This window comes from Primulina eburnea, chromosome 14 (genome assembly GCF_022965805.1).
Source record: "Primulina eburnea isolate SZY01 chromosome 14, ASM2296580v1, whole genome shotgun sequence".
In the NCBI taxonomy this organism is placed as follows: Eukaryota; Viridiplantae; Streptophyta; class Magnoliopsida; order Lamiales; family Gesneriaceae; genus Primulina; species Primulina eburnea.
In genome coordinates this window covers 31,187,109-31,209,068 of record NC_133114.1, presented here as the reverse complement: position 1 = coordinate 31,209,068, position 21,960 = coordinate 31,187,109, and the positions used below count along the sequence as shown (strand labels likewise).

The window sequence follows — 21,960 nt, the reverse complement described above, 5'->3', positions numbered from 1 at the left end:
ATTCACATAAAAGCACTATCATAAATACATATTTATTTTTTGTTTTTTCCATCTATTAATTTAATAATAATCATTAATATATTTTTATTTTTAAATTTAAAATTATTTACTTTAATATATACATTGACATCAAATTCACAGAAAATCACTATGATAATGTTATAAATTTAAATAAATTGTTAATATTACGAACAAAGTAATAATGAGAAAACAAATAGAGATGAATGTGATTGAATAAAATTAAATTATTAATAAATATTAAGGTCATATAAAACATTTTTTCTCCATTTAGAAGGTAGATATATATAGATTACTTATGTATCAACAAAAATATGTGATTAAGAGAAAATGTTTGTATGTAAATGATTTCATTACAAACATTTAAGTTATTTAATCAATTTTCAATAAATGATGCTAAATACATATTACTAAATAATATATTATCTATTAATTAATCTATTAAATATATGACTTTCATTTGTGAGCTTACTATTATATTATTTTTTTTGTTTTACAATTTGTCATGTTAATGGTGTTATTTAAGTCATTTTTTATCTTAGTTTAATAAGATCATTAATAGTGTCTTTAACTCAATCAAACTAATTATTAATTTAATTTAATTTTAATTACTTAAATTTATATATTGCTTTCAAATAATAATAGGAAGACAAAAGGAGATGAGTCGGACTGAATAAAAATAAATTATTAATAAATATTAATGTCATACAAAATTTCGTTCTCCCGTTTAGAATAAAAATATTTTCAGACTCTTTATGTGTCAATAGAGATATGTGATTGAGAGAAATGTTTGTCTGTAAGTGATTTCAAACACTGTTTTAAGTTATTTAGTCAATTTTTTTTTATAAATGCTGCTAAATAAATATTACTAAATCTTATGCTTCATTTGATTATTTTGTGTTCTTGCAATGAGATAAGTTTTTTTACCCTAGCGTTAACATGTTTGATTGGTATATGTCATTTGTATTGATCATGTAATTGTGTTTTGATTGTTTATGTGATTTGTTTGTTTGCACAAAGAAAAGAAAAACAAAATCAAATATCCAACAAAAATGTTTATTTTTCAATTTTTTATTGTTGAGATATTTTTTTAATTTTTAAATACATAATGCATGTTTTCTGTTTCCTTAGATTACTTAGTTTGAAGTGACTTACAAAATATTAAAAAAAATTGAAATATTTCTTCGTTTCTACCTTATGTATCAGAATATCAAGAGATAATATTTTTTTATTTATTGGGGCAAATATATTTCCAAACTTCTGTCTATAAATCAATATTTACTTTTTTTACGACATTATTATATTCTCTAATCAATTTTTTTTTACTTAGATTGATAGAAGACATTTTAATTTGAGTTTTTATGTTCTTGCTTATATTATTTTTGTAAGATTATTTATTATGAAAATAATAGGTGAACTACAAAATTTGGTAGGTCTAAGAGTCCTCTGATAAACGAAAAATATGGATAAATTATTAAAATATATAATATCCAGTAGATTTTTGGCATGCGATTTTGTTCTAATTCAATAGTTATGCATTATTCTAAATTTTATTTATATCACAAGTTAACGCATGTTTTGTTGTTGCTAGATATATTTTGTCAATAGTATAATATTTTTCTATGGTTTAAGAAAAATTGTGTGACTTTGTATTATATTTTTACGGCTGCTTTTCTAAATGGTTTTATTATGATTTCAAGTCACCATTTTTCATTTGTGTTTTTTTTAAAGAAGTGGAATGAATATCTATAAAACGATGACATTAATAAGGCGTCTTCTCTTTATTTGAAGTTTTTTTTGGAAAATTTATACAAATTGTGAATAATATGAGTTAATATTTAATTGGAGAGTGATTTATGTTTTGTATTGCTCGTATATACTTCAATTTCTTTGTTATTGTACTAAATAAATTATTTTTAAACTTTGAGTTATCATTTTTTTTCTTATCGAGGTTCTTTGCAATATGATTTTTTTATACGTTTTGGTTATTATTGTTGGCTGCAATTGATTTTTCTGATATTATATGATGTGCCTTGTTGTTTATATAAAAATAAGTATGAGAGTACATCAATCAAAGCCACATATTTTGGGTCTTCTGTTGTACGAAGAGAATAATAAATGATTTCTGTGAATTATATAATTTCTTGTTTTTTCTTACATATAGTCTACGAAATGCGTCAAATTTCGAACAAAAAAGTTAAGACAAACATAGTGGATGAAAAAAAAGAGACATGTTGCACCATATCGATCGAACCGTGGTGCTTGAGCTACTGTGCGGTTTAAAAGATTTGAGTTGCACCATTACTACTAGCTATAGCTTTTGGTAAAGCGACAAGCGCTCGGTCCTACAATTAAAATCAGAGCCAAGGTCACGGGTTCGATTCTCATTGATTGCAAGGAGTTCAATTCTTGGGAGGAAGATTGTTGGGTGCAATAATTGTCTCTGCTTGGTAAAGCGGTCGAACCGTGGTGCTTGAGCAGATGCGCGGTTTAAAAGATTTGATTTGCATCATTACTACTAGCTATAGCTTTTGGTAAAGCAGCAAGCGCTCGGTCCTACATATTATGTCCTAATTTCTGTATGATATAATTCAAGCACATTTTTTTTATATATATTTGAAATTAGGTCCAACTAAGTAACATGAAACATATACATATATATTAAATCATATTTAAAGCAAAATGTTAAGATCAAGAATTATTCAGATTTAAATTTCAACGAAGCACAATGAATAAGAAATTGAAGAATTGTATGTGTATGTTAAGTGCTATGTAATGATTATGTTGCTACTTCATGGTTGTGCGACATATGGATGTCATATAAAATGTTAATATTTTTCAATAAAATAGTTTTTCAAAAAGAAAAAATTCTTCATTCAGAAAAAAAAATACATGAAAAACAAATTGTGCATAATTCTCATTCTATTTATAATGGTATGAAAACAATTCTAAAACTTTGTTGACACAATATAATATATCAATTCTGTGTATTTTATTGAGACATTAAGCCAGTTGCACTTTATTTCCTCCAATATTATCTCGATATATTTCGAGGTGACTACGAGATTGTTATTGTCTCTTTTTTAGTCAAAGTGTCTAACCAGCTAATTCATAACATATATGATGGTAGCATAGAAAACTCCTCGTCAAATAAATTCACTTAGCCAAATATTGAAATTCAAATAAAATTCTACAATATTTCATCAAATTAATTTTGACTATCATAAAATGCTCATGAAATCTAAATGGTTATATTATTAGATGAGATATTGAATAAGACAAATACTTTGACATATATTTGAATGATATCTCATATGAATATCTTAATTACATTATTCGTATCTCTTCTCAAGATTTTAAAATACAATAATTAATTTTGTATATCGTTCCACAAGATATAAAATATTATAAAACAAAATATAAACTCGATATAAGAAAATTTGTTTTGTTTCAATGAATAATATAATATTATGTTCTAAGCGCAATAAATAATATTGAAACTATATCATCCTCATGACATGATGCACGCAATCATTATTTCAAAGCTTCCAAAAAATGACGATCAAGATAACTTTCTTGAATTGCGTCAAATTAAATGAGGACACAATTCTAAGATATAGTCATTTGAAGAGATTTCAAGTATTTTTCTCAAAGTGATTGAGAAATAGTTGTAAAAAATTTGTTAACCTTATAGCTATATGTTGATAATATTGATACTAAATATATAAAAATGATATCACAAATATCACAATATTTGAAGAATGTGCAACACTATTCATTGGTTATGTTGTTGAACAATATATATGTTATACATACTTTTAGTCACAAGTGAAAACTTATCACGAGTAAAAGCATTTTTTCTTAGGAGTTATAGTTGATGATTTTCAAAAACTGAAAAATCATTTAACAACAAAAAAAATTCGGAAAAATAAGATTATCAGATAGAAACAATGTAGAAAATCGAAAAAATGTCGTGATAAAGAAGCAAACTACGAGCATGTCAGATCCCGGATAAAGATTGTAAATAACATAAAAGATGTTAAAGACAATCAGATACTTGTTGAGCATACCAAAATAGTTATATGCATATTATAACAAACTACGACAAAGAGTTGTTGAGTTGTCAAAATCAACCAAGAAGCATATTGGAAAGTGTGTCGAGTGGATAAGATAATTTCTTTTATTCATATACCGTCTATGGTCATGATTTTTTTATTTTTTATGGCTTGGTTTGTTTCAGTTGAGAAATATTATTAGCCATGTTTTAATTCAAATAAATATTATCAAAATTTCGTACAAATATTTTCAGCAGTTTAGGTTTTTACGTGCAACGCACGTGCATTTTTCTAGTCCATAAAAATATGTTAATTTTTATGTCAAATATATTACTTTTTATTGTAAATATAAATCGAATTGACATGTCTCACAAATAAATACTAATGAGACCGTATCACAAGAGATCTGATGTGCTATTTTAATATATCCAGTAAAAAACATGTGTGTCGCACGTGATAAGACAAATTACAAAAAAATTAATCCATATTACAATACTAAGTAAATTATTAGATTAATGCACTTTATAGAGATCAAATTTCATATAAACAAAATATATAGTTTGTTGTTCAAGATATTTATTTAAAGATTTTATTATTTAATTTGATTTTTCCACTTTTTTGTTCTCTTTGTTTTCTAGTTTTGCTTTTGACTCGTTTAGTGATGAATAATGATAAATTTACATCATTTGGTATATCAATCATTTCATACTTTTGATTATGTTTTTTCCTTTTTCTCTCGAGTTGTGTTTCTTGTTGACTAGATTTGTGTTTTTATCTTGAGCTTTTATTGGTAGAATTTTTTTTTCTTCAATTCATTGTTATAGTTGTTCTCTATAAATCGTGTACTACAATTGATCATTGTGTATTCTTTTGATAGTCACCATATTTGTGTTTGTGCTTCTTAAAATTGTTGTAAATAGTTATTGTGAATGTTCGATTGCCATGACATGCACATAAATTTAATTTTGATATAACTAATATATTAAATGAAATTTCACTATTTCCATCATTAAATAAATAAATGAAATTTGAGTTCATGTTAATTACTTGTCGGATGAAATAGTTTACTGCCACTCCGATTAACATTGTACCACTAATCTTCAAATAATGTCATTCTTGCAAAATGTTCATTTTCTCGAAACTGATCGTTACCTTCAATATGTACTGACTAAACCTACGTATTAATGCAATTCTATGTATACTATGCTAGTCATGTAAAATCGTACTGAACAAACTTTGTGCGATAGATTCATCCAAGAAAGTATTGACAAGTGGAATCGTACACATCGGTCAAGCCTAATTCATATAGACATACATTTATGAAATTTTTGGCCAAAACCAATGGAAAATCGATCCAAGTTAACTGATTGATCAATAATATAGATTTCTCTTCTTCGATATAATTTGGCATTGCCATTATGAACATGTACACGTGTTGTTTTTTTATGAGATGAGAAGCATTTTTGTCTATTTTTTTTCATCCAAACAATTCCGTCTCTCAAAATTTCTCCCAGAAACACAAAGAAGTCCCTTTAGTCATACATATTACATCGTGATGTTATAATGACAAAGATGGCGTGTGTCTACAAAGCTTTCCACTTGTTTAGAGCTTGGACCGTCGATTAAGTTGGTGGGCTCATCTTTCTTGAAAGTTATAACTAGTGGAAAGAGGGAAAATTATATATATATATATATATATATATATATATATATATATATATATATATATATATATATATATATGCGCATACGATACTAAGCATTCAACTCGATCTAATCTAGTCTAGTTGGTCTCATCCGTCTCTTATATTACAGTTCGAATCTGATTTTCCCAATTGTACTAAAAAAAACTTGCTTTAGTGAGGAAAGTGTCCAACCAACTGAAAAACTAAATTAATTATTTAAAACCATCAAGCTGTGGCATATGGATGGGTCATGGAAGCAAAACGATAGCGACCGGGTTGGACTGTTGGAATCTTTAAAATATTTAAATATAAAATCTTATTTGGCTTTGCTCCAGGTTGACAAGAAAGGAATCTCTTGCAAATGGGACACCACGGCCATCATATTTTGTTGGCGTTTGGATATTTCAAGCAACCAAAGATTCAAAATATTTATTAAGTAATATTCGTTATATTTTATGAACACATTATTTAAAATATATTCTTTTTACAGATATTTATACTATATAGTGTCAAATCATCTACGTATTAAATAATGTTATATTTAGATTAAACAAATATATTAAAATGCATTTTTTATATTTCTATAAGACCATGAACTTAGATTTCAAATATATTAAAATCCATTTTTATATTTCTATAAGATCATGAACTTAAAATCCAACTCTGATTTGTTTTATATTTTTTCATGTTAATAATGATAAGTTTCAAGTTCACCTAATAATAATATAGGCATATGAATTTTATTCTACTTAGTGTAATTAATGTGTTCTGACTAAAAATAAAAATATAATCGAAATCAATGGATTTCCAAATACAATTTTATGATTACAATTTATTGAAATTCAGCTGTTATGATATATCTGTCTTTTTCATTCACCAAACGAAAGACTTTATAAATAGGGCTTGCATGATTACAAGGGGGATGGATTAAAATGGTTGGGTGATATATAATCAATCGAGGATCAATTAATTGAACATCGTTTTCGGATGCTGAAGGGTCGTTCAACTACTTGCTTCATATTTTCGACCAAAACGACATTTTATTAAGTGATATTTATTGCTATTATAATCACATATTCACATGTCCAACTTTGACATTTCCTCCATTTCATGATGTTTGGGTATTATTTGTTTTGTATTCTAATTTGACTTGATGTTCATCAATCACTACTCGAGTTTTACACGCTTACGCGTAATTTGTCCCGTCTCATTGATTTAAGATTGTGTGTTTTCACACAGAATAAGAAAGTTAGTGGAAGGGTAAAATTTATATTAAAAAATTTCCCCTTATTTAATGAATGATTTAATTGGATAAAAAAATGTTGGAAAGCAAATTAAATAAGGTTATGTTGGTAAAAGAGTAGAGAAAATAATATCGAATATGTAAACTGGATTACATAATTGAGTCTGATGAAAAAGAAAATGCAAGCTTAAATATATAGGATGGATGGAGTAGAAAACAACCTTGTGTTTTACAATGATATGGGCTTCTAAATAAATTTATACATAATAATTTAATATAAATGTAATTTCTTTAGGTATTGTTTGCAACCTCCAAAAAAAGCAGTCATAGATTTTTGTGAATGAAAAATTTTAATCATTTTTTTTTGTTAGAGGTTGCAAACATTCAGTAAAAAATGCACACACGTTGCATGTGTTATTATTACTTTTAATTTGATCAAATAATACTAAACAATTAACACAAAATTATTTTCAATTTAGAAGAGCCGTTCGATTTAAAAGAAGAGTTTTGTTTAGATTTTTTTCTATGTAAAATATGGTTGGGTAACTTGAGGAGGTTTTTAGTGTGGTAAGAAGAGTAATTATGAAATTAAATATTTTGATGTCATCGAAAGTAGTTATTCTAAGTATTTCACACTTAATAATATATATATATATAATTTAAATTTGTTTAAAATACTCTTCGTAAGATTTGATTTTGTGATCCCGAAAATAATTTTACATTTCAACATGTTTAGTTAGAGATCATAGAACATATGCACGTAGAGACGTCAAATGGGCTAAGTCCGTCCCACACCGACTCAACCCAACCCTAACCCTACCAAATAGATAAGTTCGGTTCGAAATTTTTCAACCCGCTCAAATGACTGGTCTATCTATCTAATATAATTAAAAACTGACTCGACTCTCCCAACCTCATCAGATAAACGGTTTGGTTCGGAAAATTTTCAACTTGTCCAAATGGTGGGGAAGGAAAATGGTACGTGTACAAATTGAAAGGATGTTATACGATCAAGAAATTATGTTAAATGGACCTTTTGACCACGACCAAATCTGTATAATATTCTCCTCATAAACGAATACAATTTCCGATTCAGATTCCTTGAATTAGGTATGGTCCCAGATTGCTGGGCGGAAGCCCAAATATGGCAAATTGATGTATTTAGGTTTCAATTAATTTTAATGGACAAGGATATTGAAACATCGTCAATCATTTATTTACTTTACTGAGTTATCTTTTTCCAACATCATGAGATTGAACAATAAATAAATATCCAAAAAGTCAGCACTAACTCGTCACAGGCAAAAACTTGTGTGAGACGGTCTCACGGGTCGTATTTTGTGAGACGAGTCTTTATTTGGATAATCCATGAAAAATTATTACTTTTTATTGTGAATATGGGCAGGGTTGACCCGTCTCACAGATTGAGATCCGTAAAACAGTTTCACATGAGACCTACTCCTCATCATATCATATATGATACAACAGTGTATAAATAACTCAAAACAACGAATGGTTTGTATCAATATATGCACTGGGCAGTCGCTTTAGAACAATATCGATGGTTGTATAATTTAATATATAGATTTTTTTTAAAAAAAAACTTGTTCAACATATTTTTCAATTAATTTGCATCGGATAAAGATGAGTAAATTTGTCATTGATTTGGAGTTTGAATATGATATAGATGAATTATTGTAAAAATATGTTAATGAAATTGCATAATCAGATATTTATGTAAAAAGGAAAAAACGTCTAGGCGTTAGACAGTGGAGTGTTATTATTATTATAGAAGAACATCACATAATAACTTTAGTGGTCTCTTGGTGTGTTTTATGTAGTTATTTCTAAAATATTCTTATATAAATATCAAATTGATTTTTTCCAACAATTTTCTAATATATTATTTCAACTTAATTAATAATACATCATATTAATTTTTAATATTAAAAATTTTAAAAACGTGTGAAGTATATATACATTGGATTATTATTAGAAAAAAATACATAAGAAAATTTTTGATGAAAGAAAGTTATAGCAACACAATATATTTTATATAAAAATAAAATTGCAGTGAAAGAATCACATATATATTTATATATGATTAAGGCCATAATTTATCTATTAAATATTAAACAATCATCCATTTTTTAGCAGGTTCAGTTGTCAAAGTTTGAAGAAATGTATTGATCTAGGTTTTAATATTGTGTGGTAATGGATATTTCTTTAAAAAAAAATCATTTTGAAAAAATTGAAAATAAGAATTGAATATCGAGAGATTAGAAAGGTAAAATACAAAAAATAAGTTTAATCTTCAAAATTCTGGAAAAAAAAATTATTTTAAATCCACTGAGATTTACTATTTTCCGAACCACGATCCTGCTTTTGTAATTCGTCGTAATTTAGATACATATGATTCGCTATTATAAAATATTAATATTGATTGAGATGCCCGAGTTGACTTTAAGTTAATAATTTAATGATAAAAACTTATGTGAGACGGTATCATGTGTTGTATTTTGTCTTGTTTGGGTCATCCATAAAAAAATATTACTTTTTATGCTAAAAATATTACTTTTTATTGTGAGTATCGGTAGTGTTGATCCGTCTCACAGATAAAGATTCGTGAGACCGTCTGAAACCTTCTCTAATTGAGGATTTTCATCAATTTCGAAACTTATTTACTAATTAATTGTATCCACACATACTTAATTGCGTAACATCTTTAACATTTTAATTAAAATAATTTTGGTTTCAATTATATACCGTGTGTCAGTGTGTGTCTAGACATTAAATTACTGTATAATTAATAGTCCAATTTTCTTTATTAAATATTAAGGTCACTTGCAACAAGACCATTTCACTACTTATAATATATTTTAAATTTCAACGAAAATAGTTATAAAACAAATAAATTTAAGTCCAAATTGGTAGAGTCGTGTTATGATTTGTTCATAAGTGGGACTAGTCTGGTAATTAACATAAGGATGGTATGGGATAAGATATCCATGGCGAGGGCGAGGGCGAAAATGATCGTGTCGGAGACACTAGTATCAATAAATTTCGAAACTATGAGGGCAACTAACGATGTTAAATTTTTTATTTTTCAGCTAAAAAAAATAAACCCGTTAGAATTTTTAAGTTGAACATGTATAATTCGTAATATACTAGTATACATTTGCACAAGGCAGGAAAATGAAAAGAGTAAATAGCCATTATTCGGATTCGGGTTACAAAAATTTCGGCCGTATGGTAATATCGGAATTACTTGATTGATTTTGGTATTCAGACGCGTTGGGGTTGTTAAACTCGTCTTTAGAGAGACCCGATTCATCGACTACCAACACGCTTTTAACGCTAACAATGTCCGCGAATTGCAATCGCTTCCTCAAGGAGTTGGCCAAGCTTACTGAATCCACGCCTTCTCCAATCACCACCATATGATTTCTTTCTTTCGAAATCGCCACACTGGTCACACCTATCACATAATGTGGAATTTATTATTAAATCAAACAATTGCAATATTTTGACATTGATAATATATTTATGTACCTTTGATTTTTGAGGCAATGGACATGGCTTTTGCTCTACTTTTCTCTTCATTTATGGGCACATGAAGCACAATCTTTTGCTGCCTCGACGGATTATCAAACAACATGGTACGATATCATACACGACCACATAATATTATCACGAAACAAAAAATATATTGATATTCACTCATACATAAATAAATCAATATGTTTCGTTCTGATTAAGAAATTAAGATTCATTATGTAACGCGATACACACACGGTTACCTTCATTATCTGTGAGTTATTCTTGTCTTGCAGAGAAGAAGCCTGCATCATTTTGGTCAATGGTTTCGATATGTTGAGGTTGTTCATGTAATATATGTATGTAAAGGAAGAGTAATTTGCATGAATTTATATATGGAATAATTAAATAGCCATAATCAAGGGGAGATGATATAGGATTTCTATTGCTTGTATGGAATGTGGGCATTGAGATTTTGAGACTTAAAAAACTTTTGTTTGGCTTAATATTTAATCTTTTTTGTTTTTGCAATTATGCATATCAATGTCGAGTGTATATATAAATTAGAAAGCTGCTGTGTAGGAAGATTGGTCGTGGCATGAGATCAGATGTTTCAAATGGCATTTACATGCATTGAATACAATTGAGGTTAATGTCAAATTCATTCACATTAGGCATACTTTTTATATTTGTTAGCAAATATGAGTTGCTTTTTCTGACATAAATAAATAATTTTACCATTTCCAATGGAGATTTATTTTTAAGCAATTATCTTACTAACTTAAAATTTTCATATTTAGAATGCAGGATTTTTTTTTAAATTCGAATGACTGTTACAAATTTAGGTCAGCACAACTCAAAATGGAAAATCAAATCAATTTTGAATTACAGTGCAGCAAATCTTCATCGCAGGCAGTACACAGATTTATCTTTATTAGGGAAGCAAATATTGGATAGGAGGAAAATTGGTTTTTTAGAAATAATAAATCTCAGAGATTGATCCGATCTATAAAAAAAGAATACATAATTCGCGAGACGATCTTAAGTGAGTTTTTACGTTTGTTACTTTTTGAAACGAGGCCACTACAAAAAAAAAAGTAACGCAAGTTATGTAGTACAAAGCATTCTTGTTTCATAAATTTCTCCACACACGTGTTGTGGCTTAATTACATTTCTTCAGAGATTGATAACACAAAATTCTTCCAAAAAACCTTTGAAGCAAGTAGAAGAAATTGAAGATTAGCGTAGAGGAAGGCCGAAGCGAGTCTCTTCCCGATATCGATGGCTCCGGCCAAGCTGATGTGCACCACATCCAATGGTTTCATCTCCGCTCCTTTCCCGTCCACGCTAATCACATTTCTAAGTTTTATTCCCATCTGAGCTTCTCGTATCATATCCTTGTATTTTCCGATCCCACTTGCAAGCACCACCTTCAAACAACAAAATGTATACTGTAAGAGTCAAGGTAAATTGATAAGATTTAAACGTAATATTTGGTACCACAAAAACAGGAAGATCAGGCATCCCTATATCAGCTCGAAAATCCGTGATAAACTTTTCCAGTCTCCCACCATAGAGTCGAGCATTTTGGCGCGTCAACGAGTCATTCTCCCCCTGGTACCAAAGCATCGCCCGGATGCGGCCTCCTGCTTCGGACGAAGATCACCCATTTGATGATGAGAAAAGGAGAGGATTTTCAATATATCGCGGACGGGTTTGCAGGATAGATCGAGGGAGAAGATGGATTAAAGGAGAGGGGGGATTGCGTTTCTCTTCACAGCATGCAGTGCCTCCGTACGTATGTGAGCTGACATGCATAGTTCTTGATAAGTCATAGTTTTCTTTTTCCGTTTCCGTTTTTTTTTTTAAAATATATATATACGAGATTAAAGTACAGATTTCATGTGATAGTATGTTCTTACAGTTTGTTTGTTTTTGTTGTTGTTGAAGAAATGGTTTTTTTCTTACTTTAATATGTACTTTTAGTATGGTCATGTGATTGAGTTAATGAGAGATAACTTGGTTTTATGATTTATTAATTAAAATGTTGCACAAAATATATCAAATGGAACAAGATAGATAGGTAAAATACTTTTATGGTAGGTGATTGAGCAATGAGAGATACTGTTTATGATGTTATTATTAATGTTGACGAAAATCAAATGTAACAGATAGATAGTAAAAGTTTGTAGTATTAGGTGATTGAGTCAGAGATAACTTGGTTTTATGATGTGTAATTACATGTTGTACAAAATTTCAATGAACAATCTAGCCTTGTGTAAAACCAATCAATTGTGAATCACAACAGTAGTCAATGTTGTAATAACCAATGGATAGTTGTCTCCTAAAACAGACGTCCCCTCGTATGTGTCTCAGTTCAGCAAACGTCTGTTTCCCAGGATACAACGAACATACCAACAGAGTTGCAAGCACAAACACTATATTTTGTCGAAAGAGATGGTATTGACATGTATAAATAGTAAAAAGACGAGACAAATTAATCATAGACTCGTATTACAAATCACTCAGTAATACGAATTATGTAAATATTGACATGTAAATATTGGTTCGATGCTATGTTTTTTCATATTATAGTTCAACACTATAAAGAAGTGATTCGATGCCATATTTTTTCATATTGTTGATTTAATTTTATTTTTTCTTTCTGGTTTCTCAATTTAATTGAACTAATCTTTGTCCCAAAATCAAAATGAATTTTACAATATGGTAAATATCCTTCCGATTTTTTATTAGCTAAATTCCCGTAAAGCGTAAAAGTAAAACGATAAAACACATGTGACCACATTACTGGACCCTTTTAATAAATTAAAGAGACACCACAGAACCTTAACCTAATCTTGCTTACAGCCTGCGTTTTCAGGGTACTTTCTTAATGGGTAAGCATAACATCCCGCCACACAAAGTTAATATCACTAAGGCTAAGTTATCATAGTTCCGACTTCCGAGCATAACGCATCATCCATCTACAACACGCCGCTGATTTTATGGCCATGTGACAGTTCAGATTCTCCCTCGTTAGAATTCCAAGAAAGTGCAAAGTTTGCACTAGTTCTTTGTCAGGGCTTTTCCTATTATGTTTTGTTTATCCCTTGCAACATACACTAATTAATAACTAATAAATCACCATGGAATTGAAATATTTTTAATTGTGTAGTTAGTGCCCAAACACTTGTTTTTACCACAAGGTTGGGGTTCATGTAGAAGAAAACAATTCAAATTCATAAATCTATGTCGAATAAACTTTAGATCCCAAATTCATCTCCTTTTGATGCAATTTAAAGAAGTATTTGGTCCCCACTAACAATTGAAAGCTTCTTTTTTACCCACTTTACTAACATCCCTCACCATACTTCCAGTTTCATTCAATAATAAATTATCATCTTCGTTTTTCCTTCTTGGTTCTTCATACATAAGATTTTCTTGATTTTTATTCTCATAAAAAAATGCATCCACTCCCACCGCCACCGCCCTACACACCTGCTACACACAAGCAAACAAAGCCATCTCCTCTCTATCAAATTGTCTCATCTAACCATGCCAAGAATCACCAGGGTTTGTCACCAGAGGCTTCACCATATAGTAGAAAGCTCAGATCAAGAGAGCAACCAATTCTCCGGCGACCTCGAAGGACTAACCCAATAGTATGGTGTGGTGCAATCCTGTGTTTGATATTTAGCTTACTTCTCATCTTCTTTGGTATTGCTACTTTAATCATTTTTGTTGCTATCAAACCAAGAAATCCAGTTTTCGACACTCCAGTGGCGAGTCTTAACGCTATCTACTTCGATTCCCCAGAGATTCTAAATGGTGACATAGTGTTTCTTGCTAATTTTTCGAATCCAAATCAGAAATTATATGTTAGATTTGAGTACCTGTACATTGAACTCTACTTTTCAGAGAATCTGATAGCAAGCCAAGTTCTTCAACCCTTCAGTCAGAATCCTGGAGAAGCACGGTTCTTATCGGTCCATTTGATATCAAGCTTGGTGCATCTGCCGCTAAACCTGTCTCTGGAACTTCAAAAGCAGGGGCAGAGGAACAGAGTTGTCTACAACATAAAAGGAACTTTCAGGGTTAGAGTTAAACTGGGTATGGTTCATTATTCTTATTGGTTGCGTGGGAATTGCCGATTAGAGATGACGAGCCCGCCCAATGGTGTCCTCGTAACCCACAGCTGCAGAACCAAGAGATAAGATAAGGAAGAATGTCCTCCTCACACTACTGCGTTATTGTGCATTTACGAGGCTTTGATCTAAGCTATAGTTTTTCATGATAATATTTTTCGAATGATAAAGTAGTATGGAGGTCCGCAAAGCAGCCTAAAAGTGCTAAACAAGTGTTTTGTAACTTGGCACACACAAAATAGTCTCAACCAACCTGGACGTTTCAAAAACTGTTCCTCGCCTACAGATCACATGGGCAAAACTATTATGTACCAGATCATCAAAAAATCAGAGTACATACTTTATTGATCCTAGAGATTAAGCATTAATTGGTAATAGTGGTAAAGCGAAGGGTATGCTCATTCAGTCTTAGCTGAAACATCATTAAAGAGGATGATTGTATGAAGAAGCCATTCTAGGTGTTTCACTGCTTGATCAAATCCATTACTTAGAAATCAATCATGTATTATAGGAAGAGTGGCATTATCAAGTTGGTCAGATACACCGAGAAGATGTTGCATAGAATCCATCAGTATTGCTCGGTATGATTCAGAATAAGTTCACATGTAAGCTCATCTAGACTTGGCTTCCTGATACATACAAAATTCAGGGTGTTGAAGGCAAATTTTCCATTGTACTGATGTTATAATGTATAGATAAAAGTAGTCTTCATTAACTTATCTTTTTAATAAGCATCAACATTTCATGGCCTTTAATGTTCGCCTCAGCTATCATATATATTAAAATATAAAGTTCTCAGGTAACCAGGTCTCCGTAAAGAACAATGTGCAACTCGACCACTAATGATCCCATAGCATCAATCACTCCAAAAGGGGTAGTAACTGGGATTATTCTATGTTAAACCCTGAAGTGTTGCATGTTCTCCAATCAAACCAATAAGCGTAATATAATATTAGAATGCGATTTCTCAGCTAAACTAAATACGGGAATAGCAAAAGCCAGATGATAAACTGATCCACAACACATAAGGATAAAATCATACGCATATATCTGATTAAAACGATACTCAAATTAGAGTAACACGAGAAGAAACGATGAAATGGCGATATATTTATGAAGCACTGTCTTCAACAGAACTAAAACATACAATCCCATCGATGAAATCCTAATGCAATGTCCGAATACCAATTCTACAGAAATTTGAGAATCCCAGCGACCAATCTAGCATTGGATTAACCTCCAAAGCCGTAAAGAGTGCGCCCTTGCCTCTTGAGAGCGTAGACGACATCCATGGCCGTCACCGTCTTGCGGCGAGCATGCTCGGTATAAGTAACAGCATCACGGATGACATTCTCGAGAAAGATCTTGAGTACGCCACGAGTCTCCTCGTAAATTAGGCCGCTGATGCGCTTAACTCCACCACGACGAGCAAGGCGTCGAATAGCTGGCTTCGTGATACCCTGGATATTGTCCCTCAGAACCTTGCGGTGACGCTTTGCTCCACCCTTTTCCCAAACCCTTTCCACCTTTCCCTCTGCCCGACATATCTTCAAATCACGGTTACTTCAACAGAAAAGATCAATTCGATTTAACAGATACTGGTTGGAGGCAGCTTGCTTATATAGAAATCTTGATCTGTGCTACAATCAGCGGACATAATTGCGATCCGAGTCATGTACTTTCTGAGCCGTTGATAGATTCATCGACGGTTACAAATTGTCTAATGATTTCGGTAAGGATCTGAGTGCCATTTACTATTTGTTTGTTCAGCGCTCAAAATTTCACTTCGCGGGTTACACAACTATTACCTTACCTTTAATTTAATGACAAAAAAAAATATAAGTGGGGTTTTTTCAAAAAAATAAATTATATAAATAAAAAAAATTATATTAACAAAAATAATCAAGCTTATCTCGTGTCAAACATCATATAATTTATCATAATATATTATTTATCCTTACTTTTTATATTATAATCACTTTTATTAAATATCATTTATTTATCCTGTCAAATGGATTATTCGTGATATTATTGGTTTGGAGGCTCACATATTTTAACATGGTCTTTTGCTTTTTTTTTTTTGGCAAGACAGGCCTCAGATTTGCCTTTATGTTACAAATTGTGTTTGCATCTCACTGTTTACATTACTACCGAACTAGAAGAAATCTTCTGCTTGTGACCACCATATTTATTGATTATGAAAAACATGTATTGATTATGATCCTGATGCCAAATTGCCTAGTTACAGAGAACCAATGGATTGTCACGTTTACAGGCCACCTTGACTTACTATAGATTATGATCCTGATGCCAAATTGCCTAGTTACAGAGAACCAATGGATTGTCACGTTTACAGGCCACCTTGACTTACTATACATTCACAAGAAGATACTCATCCGACATTATCAGCAGAGAATTCGAAAGAGCAGTTAGAGGACCCCTGCAAAGCCACCTTCTTTGGAGGAGGTGTAATGTTAGTAGCTGATATGCTTCCTTTCAATACGTCGGTCTCTGATCTCGCAGGGTACATATGCCGAATTTCTTTTAGCATCGCTACTACATCTTTCATCGTCGGACGATCATCCGGCCTGGTGCTGAGGCACAGAAACGCGACAGCCATTGTTTGTAGCATTTCATGTATCTCGGTGTCACCCCTTCCTCTTAGCTTTGGGTCCAATACGTCGACTGGGTCATGCGTACTCTGCATGTGGTTGTGAACCCATTGAACAAAATGTGCACCATCTGGCAGTGTTGGGTCTAATGGGTGCCTCCCTGTCAGCACCTCTAAGAGGACGACCCCAAAACTGTAGACATCACTCTTTTCTGTGATGTGCTGTGTCAAAGCATGTTCTACAATGAAGGGATAAAAAGTACTGATTAGTTTACTAGGACTTAGGGATGAAAAGTATAATCATTGGTGTTGATTATTAGTATTTTTCTTCAAACAAAATATTATACACACCTGGTGCAATGTAACCATAAGAACCAGCTAAATATTGAGGCCTGTGGTTCTGTTTTGAAGTCCCTATATGACCAGATTCACCATTGACAAACCTTGCCAGCCCAAAGTCAGCAAGATATGGCTCCATGTTAGGGCCTAAAAGAACATTCATGGCTTTGACGTCACCATGCATGATGGGGATAACACAGCCGTGATGCAAGTACTCAAGAGCATGCGCTACTGCCAATATGACTTCGTATCTGGCCTCCCACTCGGCACCACCCTTGCTCACACCATGAAGAAGTGAACTCAAACTTCCATTAGGAAGATAATCGTAAAACAACAATTTTACTGTGCGGTTGGAACCCCACCCTAGAAGTCGAACAATGTTCTTGTGCCTGACTGAACTAAGAGTCCGGATTTCAGAATTGAACGCTATAGATTCCTCAGGTGACCACATTTTTTTCACAGCTAGTGTCATCCCATTATGAACGGTTACCTTATACACGACACCAGAGCTTCCAGTCCCAATGACATTAGAAGGTGTGAGATTTTGTATGATGTCCTCAACTGAGAATTCCATCTTTTGATAAAATGTCATCTCCCAAGAGTCAGCTTCCATGGATTTGACTTTATCATTGTGGATTCTTACTAATAAGTATGTACCTAGCAGCATGAGCACGACACTGACGCTAACAAGGATTGTCATTGCTATCGTCATGGTAGATTTTGCGTGTAAAGAATCTTGCATGCTGTCTGCTGGAGTGATAACTCCACTGGGGAAGTATAGATTTTCGTTACCTGCAAGGTCGCTGGGAGGCAGCTGGTGAAAGAATGGGGTATTCGGCAATTCACCTGAGAAATCGTTAAACGACACATTAAGGGAGACAAGGTTTTGAAGGTTTATGAGAACTTCAAGCTTTCCTGAGAGTTTGTTGTAGAAAGATCGAGAACTCCGAGTTTGTCAAGATTCGAAAATTCAAATGGGATCTCGCCAGTAAATTGGTTACAGCTTAAGTTGAGAGCAATTTCAAGTGACGGAAGTCGACCCAATTCTTTGGGTATATAACCAGAAAAACCATTGTTTCCAAGATCAAGCAACTGTAGCTTAATGCAGGACATGATCTCAGATGGAATATAGCCAGAAAGCTGATTTTTCCCGATATTAAGTTTGGTTAGCTCAGTTAGCGAACCAATTTTAGGAGAGAGTGTACCGGTTAGCCTATTGCCTGAAACGTCCACAAACTGCAGATTTTTGGGAAACTCATCTGGCAGAGGTCCCGTGAGTGCATTAGAGTGAAAATCAAGAAACTCAAGTTTTTGGCAGCCAGAAATTGAAGGAGGAATGCCCCCCTCAAGTTGATTGTTACTCATATCCAGGAAACTTAAAGTTTTCAAGTTTCCAATTTCTGATGGAATAGTACCCCCGAGACTATTATCACTTACCCTGAATCTGTACAAATTTGTACAGTTTCCAATGTCAGGTGGTATAAATCCTGACAAATTGTTGGAAATCAAAAGCAGTTTTGTCAGGTTTGTCAATGCAAAAATCTTTCTTGGGATTGGGCCAAAGAGCTTATTGTAAGAAAGATCAAGAGCTTGGAGATTCTCACAATTAGATAAAGATTCGGGGATACCGCCAGTTAAGTTGTTCTTCCAGGCGAAAAAAAGATTCAACCTTGTTAGTTTGCCGATCTGAGCTGGGATTTGCCCCGAAATTCCGTTGTTATCTACTTCCAAATGAGTCAGAGCTGCGCAGTTTGTTATCTCCGTGGGTATGGTACCTGATAATTGATTGACACTCAGCTGCAGTTCCTCAAGCTTGGAAACCTGTCCAAAACTGGTTGGTATGCTTCCTGTCAGCAGATTCTCAGACAAATCTATGACCCTTAAATCACTGCAGCTTCCTATCTCCCATGGGATTGTGCCAACCATGCTGTTTTGCCACAGCAGTAGGTTCTGAAGCATTCTGAGTTCCCCTATTCGCCTTGGAATCGAACCCGTGATTGAATTCTGATACAAGTACAAATTCTGCAAATCACTGCAGTTGCAAATACTTTCTGGAATGGGACCAGGACAACAGAGATGTGTATATAGCTATTGTTTGTAGCTTCTTGAGCATCCCTATCGATGACGGTAAACTACCGGAAATTCCTGTTTCAGCTAAACCAAGCACGACCAAGTTGCTGCAGTTTCCAATCTCCCAAGGCAACTCACCCTTAAGATTCTGATTCCCACCTGCTCTAAATGCCTCAAGATTGCTCATTTTCCCTACGCTCTTCGGAATCTCGCCGTTGAGCTGATTGTCAAAGAGCATAAGACTCCTAAGACTGGAGAGATTTCCAATTTCGAAAGGAATGCTACCATCCAAAAGATTTGTATTGAGATTCAACTCTTGCAGCTTACTTAACATGCAAATTTCAACCGGAATATCCCCAGATATCGCATTAGCGCTTATATCAATCACAACCAGCTCATGGTAGTCTCCCACCTCCTTTGGGATCGCGCCGGTGAGGTTCACGGATGAAAGAATGAGAGTGTTCAAGAACTTGAGGGATTGAAAATTCGAAGGCAATTGCCCTCGCAAGTCCACTGCTTTCATGATTATCTTCACCACATCTCCATTCGAGTTGCAATATATCCCAAACCATTTGCAGGGATATCTGTCCGAAGAATTCCAAGATTGAAGAACATTTGTCGATACACTCAACGAATTCCTCCATGCTAACAGAGCTTGTCCCTGCTCGTCAATGCAGAAACAAGAAAAGAAGAGTAGAGAGCTTATGATAAGTAGAAAGGTGTAAGAGAAGATAATATTATTATGACAAGTGAAATAGTGATTCCTTAAGGGTGCAGGCATTGCTGCTGCGATCAAAGAGCCGGTGGCCAGTTCTTTGGGATTGCTGAGGGGGGAACCCCATGTTTTGTTTATAGCTGAAAAGCAGAAGATCTGGATCCAGGTACACTTTTATTTTTTTATTTACTAAATTATTTGGAATCTTGTGATTAGTGAAGATAGTGATGCAGATTGGTTCTTTTGGATTCATTAAGTCAAAATTATTAACTTGGGCACTATCAGTTTTATTGGCCTATCTTCTTATTCTGTTCTGTATCACTGAATCTATCTGTAGTAATCCCTTCAAGAATTAAAATCAAGACATGGTTATGCATGATTATTGCATTTCTTGGTTGAATCATAGAAATGACTTGGTTGATCAAATCATAGCTACATAATTACACCAGTAATGAATTGTGAATCGATATCGCTTTTAAGTAAATTTATTGTTTTTATCCTCTTAATTATAAATTCTATGATGATTTTTTTTATCATTATAAAAATATAAGGAGGACTTGATCAACGTAGGATTACATATGCTCCACCATTTTTTTAGTTTGAGGTGTCACTCATATCATTGGATGCACAATTTTTCTATATTTCATCACATCTAATGGGTGAGTGAGACCTCATCGGTGCTCACAAAGATATGCACGATAGGTGTGCATGATATCAAAACTATATATATATATATATATATATATATATATATATATATATATATATATATATATATATATATATATATATATATATATAATCTGCCTTTTCTCTATATGGTGTTGTCACCCTTGATTACTCTGTAGAGGTCGAAATATTAAATGAACATTTAATTTACAAGTGGCATAACAACCACATGATACTCATAACAAATAGAGTACCTTCTCACCCATCAAGTTGAAATATAAAATTTTAAATTCTTTTTTTTTGATTAAATTTCATGGCAAATGTGGACTTTGCTGCAAGAAAAATATGGGTAGGATGCATCTCTGAAGCAAATTAAATAAATTTTTAATAAACATATGTTATTTAGCTAAATGTATGCGAGATGATACTAAGAAAATCGTATCACAATCAATGTAATTAGGATATAATTTCTTGCTAAATGTTAGTCAAATAAATCGATCTGTATACTAAGAGGTTGCCATTTATTGCGGGGACTTGTGACCGTAGCTACATAAAATGAATGTTTTAAAAACCATATTGATCAAATGGACCATTAGCAGCTAAATAATTAAATCTTCTTTATTGATGTCAGTATATTATATAAATGTGAAGCCATGCTATTTTAATTAATAGAAGAGAAAGGTCAACATTTTAATGAAAGTGGTATTATGAAGGTCCGTTATTTTAATCATAATTTATTAATATGCAATCATGATTAATATCAGTTAACATAAGGAGGTGAGTTAAAAAGTTACATTTGAGCTTATAAAATTTTTGGCATGACCTTCTCGTTAAGTACAAGTATACTCACATAAGATTCAATGATTATAAAGT

The 21,960-nt window shown here is 32.3% G+C and overlaps 4 protein-coding genes across 4 annotated transcripts; 1 reads left to right on the top strand and 3 right to left on the bottom strand.

The window, feature by feature from the left end:
• Positions 1-11,600: 11,600 nt before the first annotated feature.
• LOC140811344 (probable carbohydrate esterase At4g34215) lies at positions 11,601-12,167 on the bottom strand. Its single transcript, XM_073169196.1, has 3 exons — positions 12,039-12,167; positions 11,750-11,968; positions 11,601-11,621 (listed from the first exon to the last, which is right to left on the bottom strand). Exons 1-3 carry the CDS (start codon positions 12,165-12,167, stop codon positions 11,601-11,603), a joined length of 369 nt encoding a protein of 122 aa, XP_073025297.1.
• A 1,497-nt stretch (positions 12,168-13,664) lies between these two features.
• Positions 13,665-15,433, top strand: LOC140812359 (uncharacterized). The gene has a single exon (XM_073170604.1). The coding sequence runs from the start codon at positions 14,003-14,005 to the stop codon at positions 14,750-14,752; it is 750 nt and encodes a 249-aa protein (XP_073026705.1). The 5' UTR covers positions 13,665-14,002; the 3' UTR covers positions 14,753-15,433.
• Positions 15,434-15,772: 339 nt separating this feature from the next.
• LOC140812360 (histone H4-like) lies at positions 15,773-16,243 on the bottom strand. The gene is given in 2 exon segments (XM_073170605.1): positions 15,773-16,191; positions 16,193-16,243. Coding segments are annotated over 2 exon segments (312 nt in total). The 5' UTR covers positions 16,229-16,243; the 3' UTR covers positions 15,773-15,915.
• Positions 16,244-16,979: 736 nt separating this feature from the next.
• LOC140813224 (uncharacterized) lies at positions 16,980-20,579 on the bottom strand. The gene is given in 4 exon segments (XM_073171709.1): positions 16,980-17,533; positions 17,646-18,563; positions 18,566-19,697; positions 19,699-20,579. Coding segments are annotated over 4 exon segments (3,294 nt in total). The 5' UTR covers positions 20,485-20,579; the 3' UTR covers positions 16,980-17,075.
• Positions 20,580-21,960: the final 1,381 nt, after the last annotated feature.

Coding starts and splice junctions, on each gene's coding strand:
- LOC140812359 (XM_073170604.1), top strand. CDS start 14,003: ATGCATCCACTCCCACCGCCACCGCCCTACACACCTGCTACACACAAG.
- LOC140811344 (XM_073169196.1), bottom strand. CDS start 12,167: ATGCTTTGGTACCAGGGGGAGAATGACTCGTTGACGCGCCAAAATGCT. Junction 11,969..12,038: donor CTGATCTTCCTGTTTTTGTG/GTACCAAATATT, acceptor TGTTGTTTGAAG/GTGGTGCTTGCAAGTGGGAT. Junction 11,622..11,749: donor TTCTTCTACTTGCTTCAAAG/GTTTTTTGGAAG, acceptor TTTTTTTTGTAG/TGGCCTCGTTTCAAAAAGTA.